Source organism: Eublepharis macularius, chromosome 4, assembly GCF_028583425.1.
Source record: "Eublepharis macularius isolate TG4126 chromosome 4, MPM_Emac_v1.0, whole genome shotgun sequence".
NCBI classification, from domain to species: Eukaryota; Metazoa; Chordata; class Lepidosauria; order Squamata; family Eublepharidae; genus Eublepharis; species Eublepharis macularius.
Window position 1 is genome coordinate 155251415 of NC_072793.1, and position 11429 is coordinate 155262843.

General features: G+C 44.2%; 1 protein-coding gene across 1 annotated transcript; it reads left to right on the forward strand.

Annotated features, from left to right (window-relative positions):
• The first annotated feature begins 6872 nt into the window (after window positions 1-6872).
• LOC129327685 (olfactory receptor 2T10-like) lies at window positions 6873-7736 on the forward strand. The gene has a single exon (XM_054976439.1). The coding sequence runs from the start codon at window positions 6873-6875 to the stop codon at window positions 7734-7736; it is 864 nt and encodes a 287-aa protein (XP_054832414.1).
• Window positions 7737-11429: the final 3693 nt, after the last annotated feature.

An 11429-nucleotide genomic window follows, 5' to 3' on the forward strand; every position in this document is an offset into this window, starting at 1 on the left:
CCATTTACCATCCACCAAATGTTGTGCCTTTCCTTATCTGTTCCCGTTATCTGCTCTGAGCCTTTCAATGATATGTGGTTATAAACATTTTGAAATAAGTTCCTTTAAAAATGGATGAAGCAGTAAAGCCAAGGCTGGCCACTTGGCCCATGCGCCACAGGAGACAATGAGCACAGGAACAGCAGACATGTATTGAACAAGCAAAAACATTTATACTGCACAGTGGATTAAAGGCTGCATGAAGGAGACAAGATAAGTTGAGGAACGTTGAAGCAAAGAATATGCAGTACAGTAGGATGGAGAAATGGCAGATCCCTTGGTTGGGAAGGGCATGTGCTCCTACCACTCCCTAGGATTGCCAAGCACAGCCTGAAAACTAGTGGAAGGCCTGGGGGCAGGGACATGGGGGGTGGTTGTTGGTAATGACGTGACACCACTTCTGGGAATGACATCACACCTCTCTAGAAATTGTTGGAAACTGTATAATACAGCTATAGAAACTCCAGCAATTCCTAGAGAGGATTGACACCACGTCCAATGGCTATTAAAACATTTTTTCTCCCACCACCACGTTGAGCCACACTCTGAGGATCAAGCTAGACATGTGGGTTTTTAAAGATTTGGCTCTAGGAAAGAGGTCCCCTCCTCCCCCGATTTTTCTGTTCCATGTGGAGAATTCTGTGCATGTGGAGCAGTAAAAATAAGAACCCTCCCCCTGCTATTTTAACACGGGCACATGGCTTGAGAGAGGAGGGAGGAGCCCCTCCTCCTCCCTTGGAGGGTCTCCTTTATTTTTTAACAGCCATTCCCAAAAGCTGCTGTGCGGCTGCAGGGAACCCGAGTTGGATTTGAGGAACCCAGACCCAACTTTTTAAAAACCTGCACATCTAGCTTGACCCATAGTGGCCGCAGGAAATGAGTGCGGGGATAGGAGACACCCTGCCCTCAATGAGGGTTGGTAAGCCTAGCCCTGCCAATAACGTTGTTTGCACCAATCACAGTCCCAGTCATTGTTTCAGGTGTGCTTAGACTCTTGAGGTTTGATGCTGCAAATTGATTCCAATGATAACATTACAGAATACAAGGCCTCTTGCAGGGCACATTCTGGTTGGTATGGTGGATTAGGAATCCCAGAGGAGCATTTGGAATTTCATACTAAACGTGGTGCTGGGACCTCAATAAAGTGCAGTCCAAAATCTATTCTACGGGGAGAAATAAAAATAACAAAGAAGGACATTGGAAGGTGCACACAGATGCCCTTGGGGTTGAGCAGCATTAACCAAAACTTTAGGATAGGAGTATGACACATGGTGCCACTGAACACAGGCCGTGTGTTGGTAAGGATAAACCAAGGCCAGTAGAATCATTGAGTTCAAAGCCAAGGTGATATTGCCCAAATAATGGTAGAGCATCCCACCCTTAAATAAGTTAAGAACTTATGACTTAGATCTGCCGTTTAAATAAACCACTTAAACCCAAGTCTGGTTGTCTTGTATCTTCATTTAGGGAGGGTACTAATATGAACTATCCCACCCTATATCATAAACCAGCTGAGGCTTAATCCATGTAGGAAAGGTCTCATGGTCAGGGACACAGCTGATTGAAAATTAGGTGTTTAGCTTGTTTTGAATGTGGTTGGACTCTCCATAACACTCAGATTCACATTGTTGGTATATTCCTAAAACTAGTGCTGCTCTTAAATGTTCAGGTGGCACTAGTGGTGGGTCAGTAGTGTTTTTTACTAGCTAAGGATCAACTATACCATTTCCTTGCTGAGAAAATTTTGGTCTCACAAACCAGGTATTCTGATTTATGTGGGGTAGCTCTTGAAATGTGTTCAGGAGCTAAGGATTATCCAAATCCAAGCCTTTTTGTTCACATTATATCTCCTTATGGATAGGCTAGGCTTAAAAAGTTGGTTATAAATACCACATTAATTTGAAAGGAAGATGACCCTGAGAACCATTTTGGTGTAGTGCTTAAGAGTGTGGGACTCTAATCTGGAAAGCGGGTTTGATTCCCCACTCCTCCACTTGAAGCCAGCTGGGTGACCTTGGGCTAGTCAGCTCTCTGGAGCTCTCTCAGCCCCACCCACCTCACAGGGTGTTTTGTTGTGGAGATAATAATGGCATACTTTGTAAACTGCTCTGAGTGGGCATTAAGTTGTCCTGAAGGGCGGTATATAAATTGAATGTTATTGTTTATTGTTTATTTATTGTTTATTTATTGTTTATTTATAGTTTATTGTTTATTGTTATTATTATTATTATTATGTAAGACACCCTCTCTCCCAAATGTTATACCCAAAAAGACATTTATTATTGGACATAACTATAAATTGTACGCAAATTTAAGCTGATTCCCTCCTTTTGTTGTTGGAATATTTGGGAAAAAACTAGTATTACATTTGAGTAAACACAGTAAATAAAATCAAAATAAGTGTATAGTGGGGAGGGTGGGGTAAAATGGCAAGTGAGGAAATGGTCAAAGTCCCCTTCCGCTCCCCTCTGTTCACACACCATTCTTCATGCTATGCAGCAGGTGCAGAGTTGGCACCAGTATACTGGAGAAATGTCTAGGTCCACAGTTAAAACGCCATTATCTGACAGGAAAAAGGAGAAAAATTTCCATAAGAAAAATTTACTGAACAAGAAAGTTGAGGGGAGGCAAATTCAAACTTCTATACCTGCATCTTAATTAAAGTCTTGGTGCAAAATTCCCTTAGGGGGTGAAAGCTGAGAATTTGTCATTGGAGATTTTAAAAAAGGGGCGATGAAAATGCTGCTACTTATATGGATGCAGCAAAATGAAAAGGCACTTTTTATGTTCTTCTACAAATAGTAAACTTCCTTCTTTGCAACACCCCTGCCACCACCTTGCTGGGATATAAAGGCTCAGGGATCTCCATTCCTATTAGTATCTGATGGAGCTGGATTTGCGAAAGCTTATATCCTAGGAAATCTTGTTCGTCTTTAAGGTATTACTGGACTCCAATTTTGCCCTCCAAATTGTAAGTTAGAGTAGCTAAATAAAAATTTCCAAGTAATAACTAAGAATGTAACTTAGAAAATGTCAATTAAGAGACAGAATTTTTTCCAAGTCAGTGAATATCTACTGTTTTTGTTAGTGTCAAAAAGTTTAAAGTTTATTATTTTAGATATTTTAATCTGTGAGATGGAGTAAATTAAATCCTTCAGCCAGGAATACTGGTCCTAGTACTTTCTATGGTTTGCATTATTAAACCATTTTCAGTTTTTCAAAACAAAGCACAGCACTTCAGCATAAATATTTCTATTTTGCAGCAAATTGCATTAGAAAAACAGATATAAACATTTTTGAAAGAATCCAAGTAGATAGTTCAGGGAACCTCTGATAGCATTGAAGATTTAATAAAATCTTCTACAAATAGTATACTCTCTTTTTTGCAACATCCTTCCCATCTTCTGGCTGGAATATAGGGGCTCAGGGATCTCCATTCCTACTTGTACCTGACAAAGGGACCTTGCCTCTCAAAAGCTTATACCCTGGGAAATATCATTGGTCTTTAAGGTGCTACTGGACTTAAATCTTGCTTTTCCAATAGAATAGCTAAATGGAGATTTCAAAGTGATGACTATAGATGTAACTTAGAAAATGTCGGTTAAGAGACCATTTTTTCCAAGTCAGTGACTATCTACAGTTTTTGCAAGTGACATGAAGTTAAAAAATTTAGAGTTGATTATTTTAAATATTTTAAACTGTAAGGAGTAGTAAAGAAAAATCCTCCAGCCATGAATTCTGATTCTAGTATTTTCATGATTTGTACTATTAAAATGTTTTCAATTTTTCAAAAAAGTGCAGCATTTTAGCATAAACATTTTACAGCAAATTGCATTAGAAAAACAGATATAAACATTTTTGAAAGAATCAAAGTAGATGTTTTGGAGAACCTACGATAGAGGTAAAGATTTAATAAAATGAAAACATTATAACTTTACCTCTGATGATTTGCAAATTTGCTTGTTAAAAATCTAGAGAGCCAGCTTGGTGTTGTGGTTAAGAGCGCGGGACTGTAATTTGGAGAATCAGGTTTGATTCTGCACTCTTCCACTTGAAGCCAGCTGGGTGACCTTGGGTCAGTCACAGCTTCTAGGAGCTCTCTTAGCCCCACCCACCTCACAGCATGATTATTGCTGTGGGGATAATAATGACATATGGTTGTTGGGGGTTTTTCGGGCTATATTGCCGTGGTCTTGGCATTGTAGTTCCTGACGTTTCGCCAGCAGCTGTGGCTGGCATCTTCAGAGGTGTAGCACCAAAAGACAGAGATCTCTCAGTGTCACAGTGTGGAAAAGATGTAGGTCATTTGTATCCGAAACGTCAGGAACTACAATGCCAAGACCACGGCAATATAGCCCGGAAAACCCCCAACAACCATCGTTCTCCGGCCGTGAAAGCCTTCGACAATACAATAATGACATACTTTGTAAACCGCTCTGAGTGGGTGTTAAGTTATCCTGAAAGGAGGTATATAAATCGAATGTTGTTGTTATTATTAGTTTTTCTATCTGTTCTTATGAACATGTGCAGTAGACTTAAATTCTTAAATTCTGAAGCAATAAAGAGCCTGTGCAGTACAATAGAAACTTGGCCTTAAAAGATCTAGGTTCAAATTGCTGCTTTGCCATGAAGTTCATTGGGTGATCTTGGGCCATCACATTCTCTTAGCCTTAAACTACCTGACAGGGTTGTTGTGAGAATAAAGTAGAGGAAAGTACCATGTAAACTGTCCTAATCTCCTTAGAATAAGAATGACACAAAAATAATTGTTTTATAGGAGGCATACCTTCTTTGTAGCTTGTTCTGTAATGACAATACGTTTTTCATACATACACAAAAATTGTGACTGAAGGACAGGCAAAGCAAACACAATCAAATCGACAAGCAAATGTATAGACTTACATTGAAGGGTGTATTTTGTTCACTTACTCTTCTGTGTGGCATATTGAAATGTTGATAAAATAGCTAAACTGTTATATCTGGTCTTGCAGAAGTATTAAATAGTTTCATATTCATGAAAATCAAAACATTTGTAGTTCTTTGGATTTAGGAAACATACAGGTTTAAAAACTGTCTCTAAAGCTCACTTTAGTCTTTCATTTTGAAACGTTATAATCCTTGCCTTTAATATCACAACTTTCAAGGCAGAGAATGAAAATAAAGTGAAGAAACAGTTTAAAACATCAGTAGTAGAGCTATTGAGAAGAAACAAGAAAAACTTAATAGGAACATAAACTATACCATTTTGTCACAAAATAAGACTTTAACCATGAGCCAGAGTCCTAGATCTGGAAAACTCAGTAGGCAATTGGCTCCATAATTTGGGATCTATGACTGAGCAAGCTTTCCTCAAGGTAGAATAAATAGAAGCTGAGACTTCAGGATTTTTGTCTGTACTACACTAATGTGGAAATATTTCTCAAGAGGAGGCATTCCTTCATATATTCTTGACCAAGACCTATAAAAGGCTTTAACGGCAATCAACAACATCTTGCTTTCATTTCAGACATAAATTTCCAGTTGTTAGAAATATAAATGTGTATGAAATCAGGATTTAGTTTCATGTCACATTCTGAATTTGCACAGAGTACAAACTTCTATATACTTACCAGAGCCTTTTGAACAATGGCCCATATTGATTATTTTTAGTTGAATTTTCCTTCAGTGTAGTGTGTCTGTTCTCCCCAGGCTTTATAGTCATAACAATACTGGGAAGTAAATTAGGCTGAGAGGTGGTGATTGGTCCTTCCCCCAAAGAGTTTATTGTTTTGCTTGTTCATGCAGATAACTTTCTGGCAAAATTTATGTAGTCTTAAAGTATCAGATTATATGCTGGAGACTCAGGTTCAAAGCTCCATTCTATCATGGAAGCTCATTAGGTGACCATGGGCCAGTAACTCTCTCAGACAAACCAGCCTCACAGTGTTAGGGTTGGGAATTACTGAATATTTGGGGGTGGAATATGGGGAGGGTAGAGTTGGGAGAAGGAAGAGGGCTGAGCAGTAATGTGATGCTCTTCAATCCATCCTCCATATCTGCCGTTTTCCCTGATATCTATATTCTGAAGATCAGTTGTAAATCTGGAGGAACTCTAGACCCCACCTGGACGTTGGCAAACCTGCTGAAACTGAGTGGAAGAGACAATGAGGGTCTCATAATCACACATGATGTAGTGTCTCTTCCAGTGAAAGCTGGAAGTGGCATCACACCTCATGAGGAAGTGACATCACACCTCATAAGGGGAAAAAAACCCTGCCGCCTGCCAGCTGATAGTTTAAAGGTACCTGCTGCTTGCAAGGCAGGAAAGGGCCCTTTAAACTGTCAAATACCCCTATCCCTACCACTGCTAAGTGGCCGGAAAGGAGCATTTAAACCCCATGAACAACGAACCATGAACTGGTTCGTAAACTTGCCCCAGTTCATGCCAGTTTGTGCTTCCTGGTTCGTGAAAACCCATGAACCATGAACGTCATGGTTCGGTTTTTTTGTGGTTCATGCCCATCTAGTCACCACTCCCCTTTACTACCAAACCACAACCAGATAGGATTCTAGCCCCAGCAACCCCATTTGTGTTCAAATGAATTAGAATGCCGGTCTGCATACCTACAGCTGAAAGCTTATTGTAAGAAAAGATTTTTACATTTTAAATGCAATTTTTCATAGATAATATTAATAATGGGGGGGGGGGCTTGATATAGCCTTTAATGACTGATTCTGTTATCTTGACATTTTAAGGTGAAATCCTGGCAAATGATGTTACAATGGGAGAGGAGAATACAACGTCTTGGACAGAATTTGTCCTTGCTGGTCTTCTATATCATAGGACACCCGCCATGTTTCTTGGAATGAATCTCTTAATGTTCCTCATTGCTTTGATTGGCAATAGTCTCCTTCTGATTCTAATTAAAATGGACTCCAGACTACAGACACCAATGTACTTTTTCCTCAGCCAGTTAGCCTTCATGGACTTATGCCAGGTTCTCTCAATTGTACCTCAAACAATAGTAAATTTTGTAACTCAGAAATACACTATTTCACTCTATGCATGTGTCACACAGATTTTCATCATACTAGTCTTGGGAGGAGCAGAATGCCTCATCCTGGCTACCATGTCATATGACAGGTATGTGGCCATATGCAGGCCTCTGCAGTATCCAGTCCTCATGAGCAGACAAATCTGCTACATCTTTTCCATGGGGGTCTGGTTTTGGTCTTCTGTACAGGCTTTGACGTGTTCCCTCTATGTACTATCTCTTCCCTACTGCAAGTCCAATGTGATTAAACATAACATGTGTGATTATCCAGCCCTTGTTCAGCTGTCCTGTTCTGACAATTCTGCCTTTGAAAAAGCAATCTACCTTGGGGATTTCCTGGTATTTCTCATCCCAGTCACGGTCATCCTTGCTTCCTACATAGCCATTCTCCTGCAAGTCTTAAAGTCTCGCTCGTCTGAGAGAAGCCACAAGGCCTTGGGCACCTGCTTGTCTCACTTGTGTGTGGTGGGGCTCTTCTATGGAGCATCCATGGTGACGTACATGACACCTGTATCCTCCTACTCAGCACAAAAGTCCATGACTAATACTGTGTTTTATACTATTGTGCCTGCCATGATGAACCCTTTCATATACAGTCTGCGAAACCGGGATGTGTCAGCAGCACTGAGAAAACTCTTTGCAAAATGTTCATTGCACAAATGATTTGACAGGGCAAGGAAGACCAAAGAAGCTCTTTTTGTAATCTATGAGCCTGTAGCAAAGCTATATGCAACAAAAAGCAACTTATAATAACAGAAAGAAAGATTTCTTAGCTTTCATTACCATTACAGGCAATGTAAAAGACAAATGTATCCAGCGTGATGAACTTGTTGACTAACATAGTGCTGTATGTGGCCCTAAATAAAATTTTAGTGGGCCAGCCATATTGGTTTGTTGCAGCAAAATAAAACAAGACTCCAGAGTAATAAATGTATTCCAACAGAAACTTTCATGAGTCAGGTCTCACTTTATCAAAGGATGGAAGTATTTAAGGAGCCCATTGGATTGCTAAACAAAATATTAAACCATATATAATTTCTAATAAAATTTTGTTTTGATTATAACCCTTATATTCTGGTGTATAGCTTTTGAAATGTACTTTCAATTGGATGGAACAGGACACAGTTGGTTCATATACTCTCTCCTAGGAACCCAATGTTCAATAGTGGAATGGATCTGGGTCCAAGAACTAGGGTGTGAGGCCTGGAGAATTACAACTGAACCCCAGACTAGACATGGGCATGAACTGCATTACGAACTAAAAAGCCCCACAAATCACCTGATTGTCTGTTTGCGAACTGGCGGTTCATGAAGGTCCATGGCCAATGAACCAGCATTTGCCACCCCAGTCGGAATGAAGAGACAGACGTCACTGTTTGGTACTAAGGGCCACTTTTATTAAGATAACAATATTTATAACCATAACTATCAAACTGCGGCAAGGGCAAACTAGCGGTACAGGACGAGCCACGTGGTCGCACCTTGGACCTCCGCCTCGACCTGTCTGGGCGAGCCCCGAAGCCCCAGGCTTAAGCCATCCACCGGATGGCAGCTACCTGGACAGCCAGGCAAATTTGGTTCCCCCAATCAAGCTCCCACACCTCAGCCGTACAGCAGTGAGGTAGGACTTGCACACAGGGTTCCCCAAGGCAGTCTGCCCATGCAGCATGGCAGCCGTCACAAGCAGTACCATCCGCTTCAGGCAGACCCCTCTTCCCCAAAATGGAGAAGCGCCAAGGGTGCTCACCGGCCCGCTCCCTATTTCCCAATTCTATCCTGCCAAAATGATTTATCTAAACAGCACCACCGTGCCAATCACCTCAACCACAATATCGGTACAAGGTAGGCGAAAAACCTCCGGACCTGGGCCAATTAGGTGACCGGAGGAAAAAATTCCTACCTGGCTCTGACTACCGCAACCGGCTAATCCTGCACCGATACAGGGAGAGGAGGGTGGGCCGAGCTCTTTCCCGGGCGACTGACGCTGGCGGAGGAGCGGAGCAGCCTAACGGCCAACAAGCTCCGCCCCCGCGCAATCCCCGTATGTCCGGGGAAAGCGCGCCTTTTCCTCCTCCTTCCGAGGAGGCAAATGACGACCCCCCGCCCCACAGCCAGGCTGGCGGCAGAAGGGGTCGTTTTGCCACCCCAGTCGGAATGAAGAGACAGACGTCACTGTTTGGTACTAAGGGCCACTTTTATTAAGATAACAATATTTATAACCATAACTATCAAACTGCGGCAAGGGCAAACTAGCGGTACAGGACGAGCCACGTGGTCGCACCTTGGACCTCCGCCTCGACCTGTCTGGGCGAGCCCCGAAGCCCCAGGCTTAAGCCATCCACCGGATGGCAGCTACCTGGACAGCCAGGCAAATTTGGTTCCCCCAATCAAGCTCCCACACCTCAGCCGTACAGCAGTGAGGTAGGACTTGCACACAGGGTTCCCCAAGGCAGTCTGCCCATGCAGCATGGCAGCCGTCACAAGCAGTACCATCCGCTTCAGGCAGACCCCTCTTCCCCAAAATGGAGAAGCGCCAAGGGTGCTCACCGGCCCGCTCCCTATTTCCCAATTCTATCCTGCCAACGCCAGGCCAAGCCTCTGCTTAGGCCCTGGCGCCCCAGAGATGGCTTAAGGCCAGCCGAAGCCCCTGCCGCAAGTCATCTAAAAACACCTCGTTGCCGGACGCCGAAAGGTGTACCCCGTCACCTCGGTAGAGGTCGGCAAAAGTGGCCCTGATCCGAGGGTGAGGTAAGTAAATACCCAACCCTTCACCCAAAGCTTTTTGAATAGCCCTATTGGCCTTCATTCGAGCCCTTTCAATAGCCGGACGGTGCAAGGCCTCCCGCCAAACCCGCCGAGGCAACATGGCGGACCAAATAATGAGAACACCAGGCCACCGCCGAAGAATGAACTGCAGGTCCTGTTTAACTTGCAAGGACAATGCCCTGCCTTGCATGAGCCCCAGATCATTCCCACCTAGGTGAATGACTAACACGTGGGGCGGGAGGCCACTCCTCTGGCCAAATAACAAAGGCAGCAGGCCGGGCCACCGAAGGCCCCAACGGCCCTGCCACTCAACCCGGGCCCAGTCACTCAGACCCAACTGCGACCCAATCCTCGTCCTCCGTGCTTGGTGGGCCGCCCAGAAAACCATACTGTGCCCGCAGATCAGAATTCGTTGCTTCTCTCGGCAGGACACAGCACCTAAAGAAAATTCAATTAGTAATGGCTTAAAATTTAGACAAGGGCCTAACATAAGCCCGATACGCTGAAGAATACGATACGGTGCAAGGCCTCCCGCCAAACCCGCCGAGGCAACATGGCGGACCAAATAATGAGAACACCAGGCCACCGCCGAAGAATGAACTGCAGGTCCTGTTTAACTTGCAAGGACAATGCCCTGCCTTGCATGAGCCCCAGATCATTCCCACCTAGGTGAATGACTAACACGTGGGGCGGGAGGCCACTCCTCTGGCCAAATAACAAAGGCAGCAGGCCGGGCCACCGAAGGCCCCAACGGCCCTGCCACTCAACCCGGGCCCAGTCACTCAGACCCAACTGCGACCCAATCCTCGTCCTCCGTGCTTGGTGGGCCGCCCAGAAAACCATACTGTGCCCGCAGATCAGAATTCGTTGCTTCTCTCGGCAGGACACAGCACCTAAAGAAAATTCAATTAGTAATGGCTTAAAATTTAGACAAGGGCCTAACATAAGCCCGATACGCTGAAGAACGCCACCTGCCAACTCTTTGGATGGCTACAGCCGAGTAACCCATTGCGGCCGCCGTGGAAGCCGCCCCAATCCTGAAAGAATGTGTCGCGAATTTAACTCCCTTCAAACCCAGCCGATCAAGGGCTCTCTGGGTAACTGCCCAGAACTGATAGCGCGTTAAAGGCCGACCATCACCGTGCCTGAACAAAAGCCCTTGTTCCTTGCCCCGCACCCGAAGGAAGCGTCGGAGAGCCCTCACCGGGCACAACTCTCCATCTGCGCAAGGCCCCAGCCAAATAACAACCCCTTTACGCCAGTGATCCGTCTTGGATTGACGTAACTTAATAATGACTGCATCCCCGTCCCACTGTAAATCACTAACCAAAAGAGCACGGTCAGACCGGTCCAAACTGGACCGAGCCACTAATTCACTAATGCGAAATGCCCCAAAGAATGCGGTCAATGCCGCCGCGTGAAACAGCCGCGTCTCATACCCAGAACTGCAAACCTCGGCCCATACCGCAAAAAGCCCCTTGAGCACCGAGGGAGAAATAGGCTCCCTGATGTCAACTCGAGCCCCTGCTTCCCTGGACCAACCTTCCAACATCTTCCTCACACGGAAGTCCCCCGTGGCCTCAGGGAACC